The sequence below is a fragment of the Dasypus novemcinctus genome, chromosome 3 (genome assembly GCF_030445035.2).
Source record: "Dasypus novemcinctus isolate mDasNov1 chromosome 3, mDasNov1.1.hap2, whole genome shotgun sequence".
Lineage (NCBI taxonomy): Eukaryota > Metazoa > Chordata > Mammalia > Cingulata > Dasypodidae > Dasypus > Dasypus novemcinctus.
In genome coordinates, this window is record NC_080675.1 from 65,971,507 (window position 1) to 65,996,343 (window position 24,837).

The following is a 24,837-nucleotide window of genomic DNA, read 5'->3' on the forward strand; positions in this document are numbered from 1 at the left end:
TCTCGTCTTAAATTCCACCCCTGCAGACATCGGCTCACATCCTTCCTCCACTCTCCAATTTCCTGTAAGCCTGTCGTTCAGTCTCTTGCTATCTAGGGCAGCTTGGTTATTTTATATCATTGAGGTGATGTAGTATTTGTCCTTCAATGTCTGGGTTGCTTCACTCAACATAAGGTTCTCAAGATTCATCCATGTTATCACATGTGTTTGTAGTGTGTTTGTTCTTACAGCCGAGTAGTATTCCATTGTGTGTATATACCACATTTTATTGATCCACTCATCTGTTGATGGGCATTTGGGTTGATTCCAACTTTTGGCGATAGTGAGCAATGCTGCTATGAACATTGGTGTACATATATCGGTTTGTGTCCTTGTTTTCAGTTCTGCTGGGTATATACCCAGCAGTGGTATTGCTGGATCATATGGCAAATCTATGGCTAGTTTTTTGAGAAACCGCCATACTGTCCTCCAGAATGGTTGAATCCTTCTGCATTCCCACCAGCAGTGGATGAGTGTTCCCCTTTCTTCACATCCTCTTCAGCACTTGTATTCTTCTGTTTTTTTCATAGCTGCCAATCTTATGGGTGTAATATGGTATCTCATTGTGGTTTTGATTTGCATTTCCCTGATAGCTAGAGATTTGGAACATTTTTTCATGTGCTTTTTAGCCATTTGTATTTCTTCTTTGGAAAGTGTCTGTTTAAGTCTTTTTCCCATTTTTTAAATGGGTTGTTTATCTTTTTATTTTCAAGATATAGGAGTTCTTTATATATGCAAGTTATAAGTTTCTTATCAGATATATGGTTGCCAAATATTTTCTCCCACTGTGTGGGCTCCCTTTTTACTTTCTTGACAAACTCCTTTGAGGTGCAGAAGGCTTTAATTTTGAGGAAGTCCCATTTATCTATTAGTTCTTTTGCTGCTCGTGCTTTTGGTGAGATATTCATAAATCCATTTCCTATTACAAGGTCCTGTAGATGTTTCCCTACACTGCTTTCTAAGGTTTTAATGGTCTTGGCTCTTATATTTAGGTCTTTGATCCATCTTGAGTTGATCTTTGTGTAAGGTGTGAGATTGTAATCCTCTTTCATTCTTCTACATATGGCTATCCAGTTCTCCAGACACCATTTGTTGAATGGGCCACTCTCTCCCAGTTGAGAGGGTTTGGTGGCTTTATCGAATATTATGTGGCTATATCTGTGAGGTTCTATATCCGAGCTTTCAATTCGATTCCATTGGTCTGTGTGTCTCTCCTTATGCCAATACCATGCTGTTTTCACCACCGTAGCTTTGTAGTATGTTTTGAAGTCAGGTAGTGTGATTCCTCCAATTTCGTTTTTCTTTTTCAGTATGTCTTTGGCTATTCGGGGCCTCTTTCCTTGCCAAATAAATTTCATAGTTAGTTTTTCTAGTTCCTTAAAGAAGGCTGTGTTGATTTTTATTGGGATTGCATTGAATGTGTAGATCAGTTTTGGTAGGATAGTCATCTTAATAATATTCAGTCTTCCTATCCATGAACAAGGAATAGTCTTCCATTTATTTAGGTCTTTGATTTCCTTGAACAATCTTGTATAGTTCTTGGTGTATAAGTTCTTTACCTCTTTAGTTAAATTTATTCCTAAGTATTTGATTTTTTTATTTACTATTGTGAATGGTATTTGTTTCTTGATTTCCTCCTGATCTTGCTCATTATTGGTGTACAGAAATGCTACTGATTTTTGCGCATTGATCTTATAACCTGCGACTTTACTAAACTCATTTATGAGTTCTAGAAGCTTTGTTGTAGATCTCTCAGGGTTTTCTATGTATAGGATCATGTCATCTGCAAATAATGACATTTTGACTTCTTCCTTTCCAATTTGAATGCCTTTTATTTCTGGTTCTTGCCTCAGTGCTCGAGCAAGTACTTCTAAGACAATGTCAAATAGGAGCAGAGACAGTGGGCATCCTTGTCTTGTTCCTGAGTTTAGAGGGAAGGAGTCTAGGATTTCTCCATTGTAAACAATATTGGCTTTAGGTTTTTCATATATACTCTTTATCATGTTCAAAAAATTTCCTTCTATTCCAATCTTTTGGAGTGTTTTTATCAAGAAAGGGTGCTGTATTTTGTCAAATGCTTTTTCTGCATCTATAGATATAATCATGTGATTTTTTTCCTTCAATCTGTTTATATGGTGTATTACGTTGATTGATTTTCTTATGTTGAACCATCCTTGCATACCTGGGATGAATCCCACTTGGTCGTGGTGTATAATTCGTTTAATGTGTTGTTGAATATGATTAGCAAGTATTTTGTTAAGTATTTTTGCTTCTAGGTTCATTAGAGAAATTGGTCTGTAATTTTCCTTTCTTGTGATGTCTTTGTTTGGCTTTGGTACTAGGGTAATGTTGGCATCATAGAAGGAGTTGGGCAATGTTCTTTCTGTTTCGATATTTTGGAATAGTTTCAGCAGGATTGGTGTCAGTTCTTTCCGGAATGTTTTGTAGAATTCACCTGTGAAGCCATCTGGCCCTGGGCTCTTCTTAGTTGGGAGATTTTTAATAACTGATTCTATCTCTCTGCTTGTGATTGGTTTGTTAAGATCATCAATTTCTTCTTTCGTCAATATGGGCTGCTTATGTGTTTCTAGGAATTTGTCCATTTCCTCTAGATTGTCATTTTTGTTGGAATATAGTTTTTCAAAGTATCCTCTTATGATAGTCTTTATTTCTGTGGGGTCAGTGGTGATATCACTTCTTAATTTGTGTATTTGCATCTTCTCTCTTTTTTTCTTTGTTAGTCTCGCTAAAGGTTTGTCAATTTTGTTGATCTTCTCAAAAAACCAGCTCTTGGTCTTGTTTATCTTTTCAAGTGCTTTCTTATTTTCTATTTCATTTAGTTATGCTCTTATCTTTGTTATTTCCTTCCTTCTTCTTCCTGTTGGGTTACTTTGTTGTTGTTTTTCTAATTCCTTCAAATATGCAGTTAGTTCTTCAATTTTTGCTCTTTCTTCTTTTTTGATATATGAATTTATGGCTATAAATTTTCCTCTCAGTACTGCTTTTACTGCATCCCATAAATTTTGGTATGTTGTGTTATCATTATCATTTGATTCAAGGTAGTCATTGATTTCTTTTGAGATTTCCTCTTTGACCCACTGTTTTTCTAAGAGTGTGCTGTTTAATTTCCAAATCGTGGTGTGAAATCTGGGCTTCTGTCCCTTGCAAATTTCCAGCTTGACTCCACTGTGGTCAGAGATATTGTTTTGTATGATTTCAATCTTTCTGAATTCATTCAGCCTTTCTTTGTGGCCTAGCATATGGTCTATCTTGGAGAATGATCCATGTGCGCTTGAGAAAAATGTATATCCTGCTGTGTTTGGGTGTAGAGATCTATATATGTCTATTAGATCCAGCTCCTCTAATATACTGTTCAGATGTTTTGTTTCTTTGGTGATTCTCTTTTGAGATGTTCTGTCCAGAGTTGATAGTGGTGTATTAAAATCCCCCACTATAATTATAGATGTATCTATTGTTTCACTTAGTTTTTCCAGCATTTGCCTCACGTATTTAGAGGCACCCTTGTTAGGAGCATAAATATTTATGATTGTTCGATCTTCTTGACAGATTTTCCCTTTCACTAAAATGTAGTATCCTTCTTTGTCTCTCACAATTGTTTCACATTTAAAGTCTATTTTGTCTGCTATTAATATAGCTACTCCTGCCTTTTTTTGGTTATTGTTAGCTTGTATGATTGTTTTCCAGCCATTCACTTTCAATCTCCATGCATCTCTGGGTCTAAGATGTGTCTCTTGTAGACAGCATATGGATGGGTCATATTTCCTTATCCAATGTCCCAGTCTGAATCTTTTGATAGGTGAGTTTAATCCATTGACATTCAGTGTTATTACTTTCAAGGAATTATTTGTGTTAGCCATATTTTGATTGGATTTGTGTTTGTCATATTTTGTTTGTATTTTTTTTGTCTTTTTTGTTGTTGTTGTTGCTCTTATACTCTCCTCCAACTCTGCCTTTCCTGTTTTTCCCTTTCTTCCTGCAGAACTCCCTTTAGAATTTCTTGAAGAGGAGGTTTCTTGTTGGTATACTCTTTCAGTTTCTGTTTGTCTGCGAATATTTTGAACTCTCCATCATGTTTGAATGCTAGTTTAGCTGGATAGAGTATTCTTGGTTTGAAATTTTTTTCCTTTAGTACCTTGACTATATCATACCACTGTCTTCTTGCCTCCCTGGTTTCAGATGAGAAATCAGCACTTAGTCTAATTGAGCTTCCCTTGTATGTGATGGTTTTCTTTTCTCTTGCTGCTTTTAGGATTTTCTCTTTGTCTTGAGCATTGGATAATTTGACAAGTATATGTCTTGGGGTGGGCCTGTTGGGGTTTATGACTAGTGGAGTGCGCTGTGCTTCTTGGGTATGTACATCTGTCTCTTTCAGTAGATTTGGGAAGTTTTCAGCCATTATTTCCTGCAACACTCCTTCTGACCCCTTTCCCTTCTCTTCACCTTCTGGAATGCCTATTATATGTATGTTTGAGCGTTTTATTGTCATTCAGGTCCCTAAGTCCTAACTGGATTTTTTCTATCTTCTTATTGACCCCTTCTACTATCTGTTTGATTTCTGATGTACTGTCTTCCACATCACTAATTCTCTGCTCTGTCTCTTCTAGTCTGCTGATATTTGCTGCAAGTGTATTTTTGATTTCTTGAACTGTGGTGTTCATTCCCATCATATCTCTTATGTTTTTGCGTATGTCTGCAATTTCCCCTCCAAGTGATGTCTTCATGTTGTTAACCTCTTTCATTACTTCGTCAAATTTGTCGGTGATAAATGTTCTGAGATCTTTCATTGCTTGTGCCAAGTTTTGCTCCCCTTCGTGATTTTTGGTTTGTTGATTGGATTCAGCCATGTTTTCCTGATTACTGGTTTGGTTTGTAGACTTTTGTTGCTTTCTGGTCATCTCTTTATCTTGACAGATTTAATCAGTTCCTTAGCTTCTTTGTCTACTCTTGGAGGTTAATTAGCTGTTATTTTTGCATAGGTGTTATATCTTCTCTTTGTCACTTTTTTCTTCTTATTCTAATTTCTTGTTGTTGGTTAAGTTCACTTTAAAGGAAAGTATTAGTGTTGGGGAAAGGCAATTGTGTAAGCAAGGGAAAAGTGTAAAGTAGTATTGGTGGTATATGTTAACAAAGCAAGAATATGAGATCTGGGAGGATGGAGGTTAGATTCATGTAAATTGTGTAGAGTTATAGCAGTAGGTAGAGTACCTATTATGAGGTAGATGATTGAATATGGGAAGAATATGGTATGAGCTAAAAAGCTATTGTTTTCATGAGAGAGGGAAAGAGAAAAGAAAGGTAATAGTTTCAAGAGTGGATACCAGACAGAAAACAAAACAAAGATATTAGAAATTAAGACTTAGACTCTTCGTGGATTGAAGAAAGGGAGGTGGGAGGTGGAATATAGGAGAGACAGTAGATGGTGGCGGATATCAAGATGTAGGGGAAAGAGGATAGTGTAGGTAGCCTAAATCAGTTCACACAGAAATGAGGCAGTGGAGGATGAGAAAACCCAGCAAATGTGAGGTGTTTCCTGCCGCACCTATTGTATAATTGAGTTAAAATAAACTACGTAGAATATGAGGGAGAAGAGGGAGAGAGACAACAGAAAAAAGAAAAAAATAAGGGGGGCGGGAGAAGGGATGAGAGGAAGAAAGGAAAAGGGGGTGGGCAAAGGGTGGGGAACAGGTAGGGGAAAGAAAGAAAAAAAAACAAAAAACAGACATACATGAATCAGAATTAAAACACCCACTACACAACACCTACCACAAAAAAAAACCTTAAATAACTGAATAAAAAAAAAGACTTTGGGGGATACGCTGTGAGAGAAGACTAGGGGATAATGCGGTGTTAGCAATCAGGAAATTGAAAAAAGTAAAGAATAAGTCAAAATGAAAATAAAAACAAGACAAAATGAAACGCTAAAGAAAAAACGCCAATGTTGAAGGCTAGGGCATTTAAGGACCTCAGATGGACCTCAGTGCGTGATGGATTCAGGGATGGAAAGTCTGAGATATTGAGGACTCAAGAGGTGTGAGTCTCTGTGGTGTGGGCCACCAGAGTTTAGGGAATTCAGACCTGGCAACCTCCAAGCTGGTCAACAGGAAGCCTGGCAGCCCTGTAGTGTAACACAGCCCTCAGGGATCCCCTCAGCTGGGTGCCATCCCTATGGGGGAAGTCAGATCCACAAACTCTATATTATGACTGAACCCTGCAATTCACTTACTTAGTAGGGCTCATTAGTGTGGGTATCTCTCACTTCAGCTTTTGGACAGCTCCCGCCCTGTGATTCCAAAACACTGCCACTAGAGGGCGCCTCTACACTGCAGCCACTTTACTGGTACAGATCCGATGCCCGGCCTGTGACACCGAAAACAGATTCCAAAACCGGAATTCCCAAGCTTCGCAAAATATTCCCTAATCGGCTTCCAGACGTGTCCCCCTCCCTTGCCACAGCCTAAAACAACTTTCCAATTACGTCCCTTTATTGCCTACAGCCTATTTGGGTTGGAGATCGGCTGCCGGGCTTTTGGGGGCGGGGCTTCATGGGGCGCTATTGTTTGTGTTCGCAATCAAAAGTTTCTCCCGCTTCACAACAAAACACCGTCTATCTTCCCAAATCGATCCGCAAAGGCAACCCGTCACATCAACCCGCCAACAGTCCGCCCAGAACTCGCGAACTTCTTAGCACCTCAGAGCCATCTAAAAGTGGAGCCGCCGGGCAGGACCGCGGCTCTCCCCACCCCCAATAGGGAGGAACCCGTGTGCGGGTCTCACCTGCGGGCAATAGAACCCAAATTATATCTTCTAGACCAATCCTCTCCGTTACCTTTCCACCCAATCAATGTCCAGGCACTTCTGCCCTGCAAAAATCCCGAAAAAGCCCCACCTTGGAGAACCTGCAGCCGTTCCCAGCCGTCTCTTCCCGGGACAGATCGCAAAGGCAAGTTCACTCAGCGACCGTCTTGCCTCACCCCCTACTTTCTTAAATAACAGTCCTTTACCCTAAGTTCATAGATATTCTATAAAAATCTGAAATCTAAAGACAATGAAACTGCCATTTTATTAAACCATCTTAGGGAATTTTTAGCTTCCTGAAATATGTCTGATTAAAATAATTTCTGTGGAATGAGGTCTTATATCCTCTTTTTTTTGGCCAATTTATGTAAATACAGTTAGTGTTTTTAAGTCATTTAAGGTGGATTTCTTGCCATAATCTATGGAGGCCAGTTATATCCCATTTGCTGGAGTTTCAACTCATCCAATCTTTATCAAATAAAGGACCAGATGCTTTGTTGGACACTGGAGATGTAAAAGTTAATGAGAAATAGATTCCACTTATATCCTTTATACAAAAAAGAAACAATACAATACTATAGTATAATTATATTTTATCTAAATTTATAAAGAATCTGAAAAAACAATTAAAGGAGCAATAAATTCTGGGGGAGAAAACTAGAAAGTGATGGCCAGAAATGGCCATTTGGAATAGTCTCAAATTCTGGAGTTGCCACTTTCTGGCTATACAACCTTAGCTGAGTTCAGTGACCTCCCTTTGCCTTGGTTTCCTTATTAATGAAACAAGGCTAATAATAGTTCCAACCTCCTAAGGTTTCTAAGGAATTAATTATAATCATGAGAATAAAGCTGTTAATGTGGTGCCTGGTACATAGTGAGGACTCCATAGATGTGAATGTTTTTCCAGTAATCTGATGTAAAACTAGAAGACAGGAATTAAGTCATTTTGAAGGCATTAGAAGAAGCCGTTAGTGTTAATGAGGTGGTCTTTTAAGACGGAGCCATGCCTCACCAAATGTAGCCCCTGAATCATCTGCATCCAAATAACCTTGTAGGAAAAGAAGTGCTTTTTCAGAATTGTTTCTAGACTTGATTGAAGCGGAATTACTGGTATGGTACACAGTATTTTGTTTTTCATAAGGCCATCTAGTGACTCTCACTCATGTCTAAACTTGAGAACCACTAATACAGTGTGTGAAAAGTGCCAAATATAAACCCCTGGAGACTGCCAAGATTTAGAAATTCAAGAAAAAGAAAAACAGCCCAGGAAAGAGAATGAGAATGAGTAACCGCAAATGTATGTGTAGGAAGCAACAGATAAAAAGTGTCATAGAATTAAGACAGTAATTATAATAATAAAGAATTAGATAATAATAAAGAATTCTGGAGAGAAAGTTTTAAGAAAATTCAAGTTAAGGGTCTCTCCTTTTCCAATTGTCTCTGAAATATATGAATTATTTCAGATATACCCAAAAATAGTATGATTAAAGTTTGTATATCTGTTGCCCATCTTAAGAACCAAATATCACCCAGTAAGGTGAAGTCCTTTGCTCACACCTCACGATTGCATCTTCTGTTCTATATTTTGCCTTTCTCCTCCCCCATGTAAGTAGTATATTGAATTCAGTCTTTACTATTCCTTTGCATTTCTTTATATTTTAATATATACCTATATATCTATCTTCATTATGTATGATTAGCTTAAATTTTATAGTGTGTCTGCTTTAGAATTAATTTTAGCTCAATATTATTTTTGTGGGAAACATACGTGTTGATGTAATTAGCCTAAATTCATTTTTCATGCCAAATTTTGTGTTCCATTTTAGGAAGAGCATACAATTTGATTTTCATTCTCTTATTGATGGGTATATAGATCGTTTTCTGTGTTTTTTGTGTCACGAATATTATTGTTTCCTTCTGTACATGTGTGGGTATTATCTATGGGAAGTAAGCTCTGAGTGGAATTGCTTATTATAATACTGCTTTTCCTTGCCATATTGCTCTCCAAATGTTTTAGTTTGCTAAAAACTGCTGGGAGCAATATACCAGAAATGAGTCGGCTTTTATAATGGGATTTTATTAGGTTTAATGTTTTCAGTTCTGAGGCTGAGAAAATCTCTAAACCAAGGCTCAGCTGTGGGTGATCAGGCACATGGAGGAGAGGCCAGCTCTCCTACAGGCCTTTCAACCTTTCAAAGGTCTCTTTCCTTGACTCTGCTCTGCTGATTCTAGCCTGGGGCCTCTGCCTCTGGGGCCTCTTTCTCAGCCACTACAGTTTCTCTGTCACTGCTGCTTTTTTTCTGTGTCTGCTGCTTTCCCTTATCTATTTATAAAAGACTTCAGTAAGAGGACACCAAGACCCACCCTGGGTCATGACTTATTGAAGTAATCCAATCAAAGGGTCCCATCCCCACACGAATGGATTATCTTTAAGAATGTTATCTTTTCTACAAAAACTTTCAACTGTCACACCAAATTGACACCAAAATATTGTTGGGAGACACTTTTCCGTGGATCTCTTGCATTTCTGCACATCTTTTGTGCAGAGATATTACCGCCCTTTCATTCCAGGCTATTTTTTCAAGGTTGTTTTGACAGCAAACAGGTTGCTTGTATAACAAACAGCATTGGAATATATAGCTAGTACTTCTCTCTAAAGTAGAGGGCAGGCGTGTTTACTACTCAGTATAAGATAAAAGTGTCCTTTTGGGCAGGGATTGCCAGATTTTATTATGGCCCATTAAAAAAAAATACTCAGATTCCCTAAGCCTGGGATACACCAGATGTGATGTAAACCCATTGCATGTGCAACGTTCACCTGGGCTCATTACATCATCCCTATGGGACTTGGAAGGCAAAGAAAACCAACGCAAATGTGAAACTGATGCTGCCTGCTGACCAGCTAGCTAGCCTTGAGTCTTCTGGCATCTGTGAAACTATAGTAACCTAACTTGCTAACTTGTAAGTAGAGCAAAACCTAGATAGACCACCCTATAGATGGATTTCATTTTCCCAATTATTATACATGTTGTTGTTACTGAACTACAATTTTGAAAATCCTTGTCTCATTTGTGCTGCGATTCTACTGTTTAAAGATTATTAATAAAGTGTGCTGTGACTTTTTTGGGGATTTTCTTTAGCTGATAAATCAAATTTTCTTTGTGTTCTAGTTTAAGTGTTTTACTATAAATAGAAACTGAAGTTAGCAAAATTATTTCTCCATCTCGTGGAAAAATTTTCTTTTCTTCTTTTAACTATTAACTAAATTAACATATTTTCATTCTTGTATCTTTGCATTCCTGAGATAAACCAAACTGGATGAAACATTTCTGTTATCCTTTATATCTTGATAAATTTGGTTTACATATATGTAATTTTCCTTCCTGGTACTGTCCTCGATTAGTGTTGTTCAAAATTAGATAACATCAGTTGAGGAGGATTTTTCTCCTTCTTTTTATGTTCTGGGGAATATTTTATATAAGGTTGTAATTACTTGTTTCTTGAACATTCTTTGTAATTGTCCTGTGGAACTGCCAGGGGTTGTGTTTTGCATGGGAACCTGTAGGAAGTAGTGTGAAATTCATTCTTCCTTTACCTTGTTCCAGTCAGGTTTTCATCTTCAACACTGCACTGATACCAGTTAAATCAAGGTCGCCATCAATACCTCTCTCACCAAATCCATTGGTAAAATTTGTAGCCCTCATCATACTTTACCCTAGGAACATTTGCCTTTCTTTACAGACGCATCCCCTGATTATCTTGTGAAAAGAATCCATTTCATCCACCTCTCCAGTATCATTCTTCGTCATTTTTATTTTTCTTTATTGCACAGGTGACTTTTTAAAATCATACTACATTATAAATTTATTTTCTTATTTATTGTGTCTTTCGAATAGATATGCAAAAATTAAGGACTTTGATTTTAGTTTCATTTCCCAAATGCTAGAATTATCTTGCCAATTGCTATGGGCAAAGTAAATATTTTTATTAATTTAAAAGAGAAGTTGCAGATATGTTAGAGTCTCATTGCCATAAACATGTTAAGGAGTAGCTAAATGCATCTCGCCAAACCTCCAGATCACAGACTATTGTTTTAACTATCTGACCCTTACTTAATATTGGATAACATAAAAAAATATATTTTATCAGCTAAACCATCCTATGATAATTTGGTAATTGACCCATGGAAAAAGTTACAAATTTTTTTTTACTAATTATGAAACTTGAACTTTAATAAATTATATTCATGAAATAGAATGCGTCTTCTTTTTAATACAATTTCAGATTTTTTTTCATTTTTTTTATTAGAGAAATTATGAGTTTACAAAACAATCATGCATACTATACAGGATTACCATACATCATTCCCCCCACCCCAGCAACACCATGCATTTTTGTGAAGCATTTGTTAAAAATTATGAAAGAACATCATCAAAATATTACTACTAACTACAGTCCATATCTTACATTTGGTGTATTTTTCCCACAAACCACCCTAGTATTAACACCATGTATTAGTATTGTATATTTGTTATAGTTCATATTTGTACTGTTAACCACAGTCCATGATCTACCACAGAGTTCACTGTGTTATACAATAAATGCTTTGTAATCCATCCAAAAGGTAAACTCAGTGGCTCTCAGTTTCCTCATCGTGTTGTGCTGTCATTCCTTCAGTAAGTGTTAATGCTTTTTTTACATTTATTTCTCTCTCCGCCCCCCCATTGTCTGTTCTCCTTGTCCATTTGCTGCATGTTCTTCTTTGTCCACTTCTGTTGTTGTCAGCGGCATGGGAATCTGTGTCTCTTTTTGTTGCGTCATCTTGCTGCATCAGTTGTCCATGTGTGCAGAGCCACTCCTGGGCAGGCTGAACTTTCTTTCGTGCTGGGCAGCTCTCCTTAAGGGGTGCATGGGGCTCCCCTATGCAGGGGACACCCCTGCATGGCACAGCACTCCTTGCGCATATCAGCACTGCTCATGAGCCAGCTCCACACGGGTCAAGGAGGCCCGGGATTTGAACTGCGGACCTCCCATGTGGTAGGCGGACGCCCTATCCATTGTGCCAAGTCCACTTCCCTTCCTCAGTAAGTTTTAGAATGTTTTTATTACTACAAAAGGAAAAATCCTGTCCCCCCTTATATCTGCCATTGTTGATCCTTAGAATTGATACAGTATCTTCTTTGCCATTGCTGCAGAAGTATTACAATATTACTCTTAATTATAGTTCATGAATTTTGTTAGTTGTATTTCCCTTGTTATCACCATGTTCTTAACAGCTTGTAATTTGTACTATTCTTGTATTTGTACTACTTATAACAATCCTTGTCCACCACCAAGCTCACTGTGTTATACAGTCCCTAGATTATCATCTAGCTTTCTTTCAAATGACTTTTAAGTCCCTAGACTGCCCCTTTCATCCAGTATTAGTTATACTCACTATGTGTTACTATCAACTCTATGTATTTCCACACATTTACAACCAACCTTATTAAAAATGCTACATACATTAAGCACCAGATCCCCCTTCTCAACCCACATTCTTTTGTTTTGTTTTGATTTTTCAACTCACATTCTATCTCCTAGTAACCTATACTCTAGATTTTACCTCCATCAGTTTACTCATCATGTTTAGTTCGTATCACTGAGACCATACAATATTTGTCTTTTTGTGTCTAGCTAATTTCAATCAACATAATGTCTTCAAGGTTTATCCATGCAGTCATATGCATCCTGACATCATTTCTTCTTACAGCTGAATAGTATTCCATTATACACACATACACACACACACATACACCACATTTTGTTAATCCATTCATTGGTTGATGACACTTGGATTGTTTCCATCTTTTAGCAATTGTAAATAATGCCACTATGAACATTGGTATACAAATGTTTGTGTCCCTATTACAATGCTTCAGAACATAGTCCTAGTAGAGGGATTGCTGGGTCATATGGCAGTTCTGTATTTAGCTTCCTAAAGAATCACCAAAATGTCTTCTACAGAGGCTGCACCATTCTACTTTTCCACCAACAGTGAAGGAGTGTTCCCATTTCACCACATCTTCTCCTACACTTACAGTTTGGTTTGTTGTTGTTGTTGTTTTTAATAATGGTGTGAAATGATATACCATTGTAGTTTTGATCTGCTTTTCCCTAATGGCTAGTTATTTTGACTATTTTTTCATGTACTTTTTGGTCATTTGTATTTCGACTTTGGAAAATGTCTGTTCAAGTTTTTAGTTTTTAATTGGGTTGCTTGTCTTTTTATCATTGAGTTGTATGAACTCTTCATGTAACGTGGTTTCCCATTTATAAAAAAACACATACCTCTGATGAAAATATTGGGAGCTTTATTACTTATGTCTTTTGATTTCAGGCTGGACAGCAACGTTGGTGGGAACAGGAGATTAAAATAAATGGGAATATCCAAAAGGGAGAATTAATTACTTATAACTTAACTGAGCTAATTAAACCAGAAGCTTATGAAGTTCGACTGACTCCACTCACCAAATTTGGGGAAGGAGATTCAACAATTCGTGTCATAAAATATAGTGGTAAGGAGCCCTTTATTTTAAAGTATTTATTTGCATATTAACTATCTTGCATGTGTAATTGGCAACTATCTACCAAATTTAGACACAAAGTAAAATTTAATTTACTGACTTTCTGGATTATCAGTCAGGTGACAAAGTGTCATCATCTAAATTGAAATATTTGTTTACAAAAGCAGAGATAAAGTATAGTGCTTTAATTAACTTTGATACTAGGTGATAATGTCAGCTATGTTCCTTTATTTTCAAATTAATAAGTTTTGATATCTTTTCAAATTTCGGACTCATTTAAAATTTATAACATTCATTTTAAGAAATTATGAAATTTGATTGAAATGGTGTTTACTGCTTTTCCCTTTTCCTGTCAAAATTTTCTTCTCAGGTTTCTAATGTTAAATATATTTTTATGTGTGTGTTTTAATATATGTGTTTGCTATTGATAGTTTGACTTTCAAAACTACATGCATAAAATATCTGCACTTTTTAAATGTCTTATTTGAACAAAAATAGAAATTAGTGTGTAACTCTGAAAAGGAAAATTAAAAGTCAATTTAAAACTTCATCTAGAAGTAAGATCTCATATAGAGACAATGGCATTTTGATACACCATTATTTTAATGTATATTAAACAAATTTGATAATTTACTAGCTGAAATTTGAAATATTTTAGAATAATTTTAATTTTAAAATTATAATGTACAGTGACTAGCTCTACAATTGTCAATGCATTTTTCATGCTTCGTTAAATCACTGGTGAAGTATTTCCTAATTGTTTCATAGCATCATTGGAATATCATTCTTTTTATTACCCATTGTCAGAGCTTATGTTAAAAAGATAATAGAGTATCTTTTTTGGATCTGAAATTCTCAATTTTATTTAGTATTAAATATATTTTTTCTGCTTAAAAGGGAAGCAATGAATATTGTCAAACAAAAAATATAATAAAAGTAAAGTGAAACCATTAAAAGCTCATTAAAGTTGTTTATACCTACAAAACACTTTTCTTCATTGTCTTCTTGTTAGGCAGAGTATATTGGGCATAAGATACTCAATTTTCATTAAAAAATTAAGATATAGAATGCAATATTCATAAAAGAGTGAGCAATGTACAAGCATTAGAAACACTGCATAACTTGTCTTCAATGTGGTCCTTTAAAAAACACCTGGTTTTTATGTTAACAATATGAATATTAGCACATAATTGTTGTTGTTATATTAGCACATAATTAGCACATATCAGCTTCACAATTATATTAGACATTAGATAACATGAAATAAATCGAATAATGAGTATACTTTGAAATGAGCAATCTAGTGAAATCCTGTGGTTTCCTCTGCAACTCTGTTGTCTTCTGGCCAACTTTCTTTGCTTTTTCCCCGCTTCTATCATTGGAGTTTTTCAAAATTTGTCATTATGTCTATTTATAATGCATTCTATAATCTCATGTTGCACCATGACTGACACATAGCAAGCACTCAATATTTATAACTTTAACTTTCTTTTGAAAGATAAAAACATACCAATTCTGAGCTCCACTAGTATAGAGAAGATGAGAGTTAGGTCTCAGTATATTTTTCTGAAGGTTTCAGCTTCATGTGTTTTGTAAATAATGAGTTATTATCTCTCATCAAATTTATATGCTTTTTGCTCATGAATAATAAAATTATAGAATATTTGATATCAAAGGATATTAGAGAGCATGGATTAAAATACATTCCAGAAAGTTTCAGTGTCCTGTAAAATTAAACAACTATGAGATGACAAAACCTGCCTATCACTAGTACCCATTTCTTCCATGTCAAGGGATGTATACTTCTTTGCTTATTTCTTTTTAAGAAATCATTATGACTTTCCTGGACGAATATGTGGGAAAAAGCTTCTGTGATAACAAAATAAAATGAAAAAAAAAATAGGTCTGACAAATAGATCGTACATTTAGTTACAAGTTTCTTTAATTATATTTACATTATTAAGCATCCTATGATTTTAAACATTTTTAATAAAAATGCTTTTATATAATATAAAGTTGAGCAAAATATACTTTAATACTATACAGGCATTAGTAAGGAATTGGCCAAGCAAATTCAAATGAAAATAAGAAAAACGCAGTATTTAGAATTCAGAATAACAAAATTTTACAAGGTTTATTGTGTTATTATGGTGAATTTGGCTATTAAAATATTGTTGAAGAATCAATTAAAATTCAGTCAGCTCAGAGGTTACATGTAGCTATGAGCTATTTCTTAGAACTAAACTATATGTCAAAGGAACTTATTTCTTTGAAAGATAATACATAGAAAATTTTTATAAATTCAATTGCTTATAATTAAAATAAATTGATAGTTTGCAAGAAAAGGAAATGTTACTTTTTTCCCTCCACTTCAGTGGAGTTAGTAAATTTTTAGTCTCTGTGATATTTATTTATTAATTTACAATGGATAATGCACAATCAGAAAAACTAACATAATGGGAATAGTCAATTGTGTGTAGAAATAGTATAAATGATTGAGGAAACTAGCTCATTTTACTCAAATAAGTGTCATTGTCCTAACATAACATTTATTTACAAACGTTCTTTGTGAATGTATATACGTTTTTATATATCCATAATACTTTAACAATCATGTCCATGTTTTATAAAAGTGGTTAGTGGCTAGGGATTGAAACTTCTGAAGGGCAGATTAACTGCTCATTGTAATCTCGGGAAACTATAATAATGTTCTACTTTGTCCAGATTGGAACTTCTTTAGGAGTGATAAATTTCCTGTATAGATACCCTTTTGTCTCTTAGGTTTGATATTTATTTGTTGTTACTTCAGCAAAATTTAAAATATTCATTCCTCTTGGGTAGAAATCAATTGGCATTTGTAACTTGCTGAAACAAATAGCTTGATGCACAAAAAGCAAGACTTGCTGTTTATCATTTGGAAACTCGGTATGTTTGTGTGTTTCATTGTAATTAAATAATGTGGTATTGAAGTAGCTTTGTTTTAGAACACATTCATGACATGATATGAGGACTGATTTATTTTTATATATACCAATTTATCGTCAATGCAATTTGATAACAAATAAATAAAATGTAATCTCTGTCTGATAACTGCTTTCATTGTTAAAACATGTAGATTGGCCTACTATCAGCCTCAATTTTGATTTTTGGGTTTTGTTTAGCATTGTTTAATATATAAAAGGTCAGCAAATCCTTTCCTTGGAAAATGAACAACTCTTCCATGCTGTAATATTTAGCATTGATCTTTTAAGTGCTTTAACACTGTTATTACTGATCTCCAAAGCAGATTCTATTCAATCCTCTAGAGCAGGGGTTCTTAACCTTTTTTGTTCCACGGACCCCTTTGCCAGTCAGGTGAAAACTATGGCCACCTAATTAAGTCTACACTACACAGTGCGTTATTTAATAAATATATTATACCCACACCAACATGTCTCCACAAGAACAATGTTGTTTTTAAATTTCAATTCAAGCTCGCTGACCCTTTTTTAAGAATCCCTGCTCTAGAGAAAAATGGATTGAAGATATAATTCTCCATGGCCACTGTGGAGAAAATCATTAAATTTCGGTAAAGAACTATAAAACGCTGATTAGACTTTTATTTATTAAAGACATTCAAGCAATGCTAATTTTACTTTTTGCTTTTCTTTATAGCACCTGTGAATCCTCATTTAAGTAAGTATGTTTTCACTTAAAACATGGAACTCTACATCACAACTAAGAAAAATAGAACATGTATAAATATGCAAGGACTACTACTCCTTTAGTCTAAAATGGAACGGATTGGAATCAATAAATTGGCATTAAAATGATTTTTTAAAAATTTCAAATGATACAGCTATAGAGAGAAATGGCTTAATACTGATAATTGATGTTTGTAAGTTTTCTTAAATATAGAAATACGAAGCCATTTCCCCCAACGTGCTTAAATTTTCTTTTGCGGGATTAGAGAGTATTTTTGTTGTTTTTTGTTCTTCATTCTTTGAATTCCTACATTTTACAATTAAAATACTGTGGTTACTTAGAATGTTGGTATTTGAATGCTTTAATTTAGACATTTCATGGATGATTCTTCCCTCTCTGCCATTTTATGAAGAAGAAGATAATCTGGTCACCATTCTCTTTTTATAAATAAAATTTTATTGAAGCAGATCATTCATACATTCACCATTCTCTTTATGATAATATTTCATACAAAAAATTAAGGACTGACTTTTTGTCTCCCCTTTTGTGCCTAGGGATATATCTTCTAGGCTAGTACAAGAATGATTACCCACCAATGAACTGTCAGTCCTATCCCATTACCCATCACTTATACTTAGAGAAAAAAAATATCCAGATCTTTTACCTCATGTTATGTCCTTTTCTGCAGCAATGGCCCTTCACTTATTATCTCATGAAATACTTAACTTTTATTCTTGCTGCATTTCCTACCACAGGTCTTTTCTTTTTCCATCTCTGTAAACAAATTCTAATACTTAATATTTGTATAGATTTTTGTTATTTACATAATGCTTTCATGCATGAGTCCATTTAGTATAAAAATAACCCTTTAATAGAGATGTTATTATTAAACCTATGTAGCTGTTAAGAATATTATAGGCTCAGGTTTGGCACAAAAACTTCTTCCTCCACTAAGTCTTCCCTCTTTTGAATTTCCCATAGCAATTCTTATCTATCTATGGCACAGTTGTTATTATAGTCCTTATATCCTCCAATAGACCATATGATCCTTAAGGGTTAAATTTGCATCTGTTGTTCCTCTTTATCTCATTAGCTTTGTGTCTAATAAAGAATCTCATATTTATCAGTTGTTCAATTGTCATTTGTTAAAAAGACAAATGAATAGTTTCAAAATGAATTAATTGTGTAAATCAGGTTCTCCCTGGTTACTTTGCAGGATGTTGTTGCTATTTAATTGCTACTATTGATTGCAATCCCTTTGGAAGTAAGGTTTCTGATTACATATTTAGTAGAAATGTCCAAGAAGATTTGTTATGGGAAGACTAAAGATTAAATAGAGGAAAAAGTTGACCATTTAATATTTCAATTCAAGGAAAATATTTTGAACAGCTTCTACAAACAGAACAAAGTGTGTAAAAAAATATATAATAGAGGAGGCATTTGCTAAAAGATTACTTAAATACAATATAATAAGTACTATTAATTTTAGAGCAATTGAGAAAGTTTTACAGAAGAGATGATATTGCAACCCGACTCCTGAAGGGCACAGATTGGGGCCACCACGAGACAAAAGAACACACCTGGCACTGAGTCAGACATAAGCTTTATTTGGATTTACAAATAGGAAAGTGTCTCTGGTGGCAGCCGACCGAAGAATGAAGATAATGCACCACAGAGAGACAGGAAAACGAGGGCTGATGTAAGAGGTTTTCAAACAAGGACATTCCATAAGGTATAAGAACAAAGTTCATGCTAGGATCTTGTGACGGCATATATGGGGTCTGGTGATGTTTTCACAGGAATGAAATTTTACCGCTCTAAGAACATTATGGTTTATGATACCCTATATACTTCAGGGAGGGCTGTTAATCTTTAACTTATGTCTAGGTCATGTAGGCAGCTATCTGCTAAGGACTTAGGGAAACTGGGTCCCTGGGTCCCCATAGAGATCATTGAACTGGCTCTTCAAAGTGGAAAGGGGGTCTCTTAGGTGAAGCAGGTGTAGAGATATGCCCGCCATTGGAATAAAGGTCATAGTCATATAACTGAGCAGAGCTGTGTGTGGCTAGACTACAGCATTCAAAAGCTTTGGAAACCTAGAACTGTACCTTAAAGATGGGAACTACTGATTAGAATTTGCATTTTTCTTTTAGAAGCTTGAGTTTCACCTTAGAGGGAACGATGGAATGGCATTGATATTCATATTGACACCCTGGATCTTGAGCTACTTTTGCCTTTTAATTTTGAGGAAGTAACAAAAACTGCATAGATCATTTGAAGTCATAGTTACCAACTTCTCTTCCTTAGCAGCAATCTTACACGTAGTCAAACAATGGGTTTGATTTTATATTTTAAAAAATAGTTCTAAATAATTCTAAAAATTTCCATTGGCTATGTTCTTTTTGATTTTTAAAATGAATTTTCAATATGGTATAAGATAAATGAGCATTGTTCATAATAAAGACTTTTTGGTAAATATTACAAATGATTTCTCTCAAGCAGCAAAGGGAATCATTTTTTGTTATTGACAGTTACATATTTTTCCCTGATAAATTGATTTCTTCAATCCAATAGAGCTATCAGGCCCCCCACATATAGAAGGAAAATGCTTTATCAAACATAGCCATTCCTTATATATTCAGGCTTCTAATATCCTAGCCAGATATCATTCAATAAGAGAAAAAAATAGGTCAACTTGTAAAAGAAGGCCATGCTTTATTTCAGATTTTTTTTTAGAAATTTAATTTTTATTTCCCCTCTGCTTTTACCAGATATTTTCTTCTTAAATGCCATAGTGTTATTTATTTATTTTTTCATTTATTAAGATATAAGTTATGCACAGTTCTGTAAGAAGTGTGACATATTCGTACATTCATATAGTCATTATCGCAGAATTTAATTATTTCTAAAATATCTGCAAGCTGCTTTTAGTTAAACTTAAAGCCCCACCCTAACCCTTGGCACACCTATGTTGTGTTCCTACAGGTTTGTTATAATATATTGATTAGGTACAAACTACTTATTGTTCATTTCCCACATTTCATTAAAATGCACATTTTTTTCTTTGCCAAAGCTACTATCACAAATACCACAGACTAATTTTGGCTTGACAACAGGAATTTATTGACTCAGGACTTTGAGACAACCTCTTAGTCAAGGTGTTGGTAAGACAATGCTTTCTCTACCAAAACAGTAGTGCTCTGAGTCTGGCTGCCAACAGTCCTTGGGCTGCTGGTCATAGCTCTGCCTCCCTCACTTGGCAATGTCCCCTTCTTTCTGCTCTTCCAGTTTCTGCTGACTTGGGGTTCCTGGCTCTATTGTGGCCTTCTATATCTTCTGATTCCCACTTCTTCTCTTTCTAAGGTCTCCAGTATTATAGAGTAAGACCCACCCTGATTCAGTTGGTCACAACTTAACCAAAAGTAATGTCTTCAGAATGTCCTATTTACAAATGGTTTAACACTCACAGGACTGTGAATTAAGATTAAAAACATGCCTTTTGAGGGGGTTTATAATCCAATGTATTGTTAATGAAATAAGCATATTTTTAATGAGGTTCAGGAGGAAGTGCAATTTGAACAATTCAAGAAAAATAAATAAGGCAAAAAAAGTTTCTAAGTACTTATGTTAGATTCTGAATCAGTTTATTTTTTAATGAAGGAAATGCTTTTATATTCTCCCCCATAAGATAACCATCTTAATACTTTAAGGTTTAAAAGTGTTCTTAATATATATTGGCTTAATTATAAATTATATTTGTCTGAAGCATCTCAATAGGACCTATTGATTATAGGAAAATATTGAAATATATTATACTTAATAAGATAATAAATGGATATGGGACATTATATATTGACAAGTCAAACTTATCTTAAAAATTCTTTTTTTGGTTCATCAATTTATATATTCCTTAAGTGAATCAATCCCAAATATCCATTTCTAAAATATCAATATGAAGATGAGACCATGAAATTTTATCACAGTCTGGGTCTTCGGTAGGCTTAAAAAAATCAGTTCCATAATTTAAAAGGGAAAGGACTTCTGTTTATGGATTTTAAAGGGGGATCTTTTGAATGATATTTGCAGCTAAAAGGAAAGGAGGTTAAATGTAGAAAGAAGTATATTCTATAGTCCCCAGGAAGGATCAGCAGCTTTCCCTGAGCCTCCTATATTCTGCTAACTTCCTCAGGAAGGGTACCTCAAATTAAACCACAAACCAGAATAATTGATGGAACAGTTTTAATGGAAAAGAAAAAGGGGGAAGATTTAAAATGGGATTGAATATCCTTAAGATGTCAATTCTACACAAATTGATTTCCAGATTCAACAAAATCCCAATCAAATTTCCAACAACCTACTTTGCAGAAATGGAAAAGCCAATGATAAAATTTATTTTGGTAAGAGACCACAAATAGCCAAAAATATCTGAAAAAGAAGAACAAAGTTGGAGGACTCACACTTCCTGACTTTAAAGCATATTACAAAGAAACATTGGTCAAAACAGCATGGTACTGGCATAAAGATAGATATATTGACCAATGCAATCAAACTGAGAGTTCAGAAATAGACCTTCATCTCTATAGCCAATTGATGTGACAAGGGTATCAAGTCTACTCAACGGGGACAGAATAGTTTCTTCAGGAAATGGTAGTGGGAGAACTGGATATTCATATGCAAAAGAATGCAAGAGGACCCCTATGTCATACCTATACAAAAATTAACTAAAAATTGATTAAAGACCTAAATATAAGAACTAGGACCATAAAACTCCTGGAAGAAAATGTTGGAAAGCATCTTCAGAATCTTGTAGTATGCAATAATTTCTTAAACTCTCCTCCCAAAACACAAGTAATAAATGATAAAATAGATAAATGGGACCTCATCAAAATTAAAAACTTTTGTGCTTCAAAGGATTTTGTCAAGAAATTTAAAGGCAACCCACTCAATGGGAGAAAATATTCAGAAAACATGTATCTGTTAAGGGTTTAATATCCAAATATATAAAGAAATATATAAAGAAATCATGCAACTCACCAATAAAAAGGCAAACAACCCATTAAAAAAATGTGCAAGAAACTTGAATAAACATTTTTCCAAAGAGGAAATACAAGTGGCTAAAAAGCATAAGAAAAGTTACTCAACATCACTAGCTATTCGGGAAATGCAACTCAAAACCACAATGAGATATGATTTCACACCTACTAGAATGGCCATTATTTTAAAAAATAGAAAACTACAAATATTGGAGAGCATGTGGAGAAATAAGAACATGCGCTCATTACCGGTAGGAATGTAAAATGCACATGCTGTGGAATACAGTTTGGCCATTCCTCAGAAAGCTAAGTATAGAATTGCTGTATGATCTGGCAATCCTGCTACTAGTAATATACCCAGATGAATTGAAAGCAGAGACTTGAACAGACATTTGCACACCGATTGTTCACATTCACCAAAAAAGTGGAAACAATCCAAATGTCCATCAAATGATGAATGGATAAACAAAATGTGGTGCAAACATACAATGGAATATTATCCAGTTGTAAGAAAGAATGAAGTTCTGATGCCTGCAACAATATGGATGAACTTTGAGGACATTATGTTGAATGAAATAAACCAGGTTCAAAGGGACAAATACTGTATGATCTCACTGATAAGAACTAATTGTAAAAAGCAAACTCATAGAGTTAGAACCTAGATTATAGGCTACCAGGGGATAGAATGGGGGTAGAGAATGGGGAGCTGATGTTTATTTGTGCAGAATATATATATTATATGTATATATTTTACTGATTTCTTTATTTCTCCCCACCCCCTCACTGTTTGCACTTGCTGTGTCTGTTCATCTTCTTTGTTTCTTTAGGAGGCACTTGGAACTGAACCCAGGACCTCCGATGTGGGAGGGAGGTACCTAATCACTTAAGCCACCTCCATTCCCTGCCTTGTTGTGTCTTTCATTTTGTTTTTCTTTTTATGTCTCTTATTGCATCACCTTGTTGCATTAACTTTCCATCCCTGCCCATTAGGAGGCACTGGGAACTGAACCATGTGGTAGGTGTGAGCTCAATTGCTCCAGCCCCATCTGCTTTCCCAGAATTTATATTTAGGTTATTGTAAATGTTTGGAAATAGTTTGATGGTAGCACATTATTGGGAGTGCATTTAACAGTGCTGAATTGTTTGTGTATGTATTTGAAAGAGTAAATATCAGGTCATGCATGTTACTAGAAGGAAAATTAGAACACAAAACATGGGACTTTATAACACAGTGAACTCTGTTGAGGATGAAGGGCTGGGATTAATAGTACAAATATAAGAATGTTATTTCATGAATTAAAATATATGTATGACACTCTTACCAGGTGTTAATAATAGAGTGCTATATGGGAAAACATACACCTAGTGTAAACTACATACTATAGTTAAAAGTAATATTTTAATATTCTTTCTTCAATTGTAACAAAGGTACCTCACTTATGGAAAGTGGCAACAATAGGGAGTATATGGGAATGTAGTATTTTTACTGTAAACCCACAGAAAATTCATGTAAATGACATGTCATTACAGTAATTATAAAAACATTATGCTAAGGGATAGAAACCAGATACAAAGTACTATATATTGTACGATTGCATTTATATAAAATATAAATAAGTTTATAGAAATGGAATTAGATTAGTAGTTATATAGACCTGGGGAAGGAGGATAGAGGGATTGAGAAGTGACTGCTAAAGTGTAAGGGGTTTTTCTTTTTGGAGTAATGAAAATGTTCTAAAATGAATTTTGGTGATGTATGCACAACTCTGTGATTATATTAAAAGCCATTGAATGTATACTTATAATGGATTGCATATTATGTGAATATATCTCAATAAAACTGCCTTTAAAATGGGATGGAAATGATTTTCTATGTCTCTCAAATATTTTAGCAATAGGCTTGGAATTTTTTTCAGTAAAGAGACTTTTAAATTTCCTATTGTGCATTTGTCTGACTTGGTCTGGTTTTGAAGTCCATAAAATGCTTACGTTTTAAAGTTTTTGTAGAATTACTTTTATTTGACATTTTTTTGTTTTAATTTAGAGGCTATGAGTAGAAAACTGACATATGTATATCCCTGAAAAATATTCCCATTGTACAAAAACCTCCCCTTCTCTGAAAAACATCTTTGAACTAAGATGATTTACCATGAAAACTTACTCTAAAACACCAGTCCATGGGAGATGTTTTTTTTAAATGTAAGGTTAGACTTTTGCATGTTTTAAGGAAGAACTAAAGAGATTAGGTAAACACAGTAGGACCATTGGGCAATGCAACTATAGCTGTTTATCCCTGAATTTTAATTCATTCTTCACTGTATTAGGAAGGAATTGTGGAAAAAAACACAAAATTTTGGATAACATACAATGTAGAATATTTGAAATGTCTCTTTGTATATTTCTATGGGGCCTCTGAAACTCAGCCAAAATCATGATATTAGAAAACTAGTGAAAAGTTCAAGTCCAAGTCCATACTGAGAACCATATCTTTGTGAAAATCCTGGTCTTATTACTTTGCTTTTTTTAATGATATCTTTCAGTATTGAATATTATATGGACATAATGTTATAAATAAATATAAATATATTTATACAGATCAGTGTACTTTCATTATCTATTAAAATATTCTTTATTCCAATAAAATTTTTATGAATAAATGTATTTGAACTATTTATAATCATCTTATATAAAATGACAAG

General features: G+C 34.6%; 1 protein-coding gene across 1 annotated transcript in view; it reads left to right on the forward strand.

Annotated features, from left to right (window-relative positions):
- Positions 1 to 24,837, forward strand: part of MDGA2 (MAM domain containing glycosylphosphatidylinositol anchor 2) — a 1,021,793-nt gene that overhangs the window by 955,831 nt on the left and 41,125 nt on the right. Inside the window, exons 11-12 of the mRNA XM_004454777.4 lie at positions 13,235 to 13,412; positions 17,076 to 17,096. Of these exons, the coding sequence (XP_004454834.2) occupies positions 13,235 to 13,412; positions 17,076 to 17,096 (199 nt within the window). The remainder of the gene's footprint in view (positions 1 to 13,234; positions 13,413 to 17,075; positions 17,097 to 24,837) is intronic.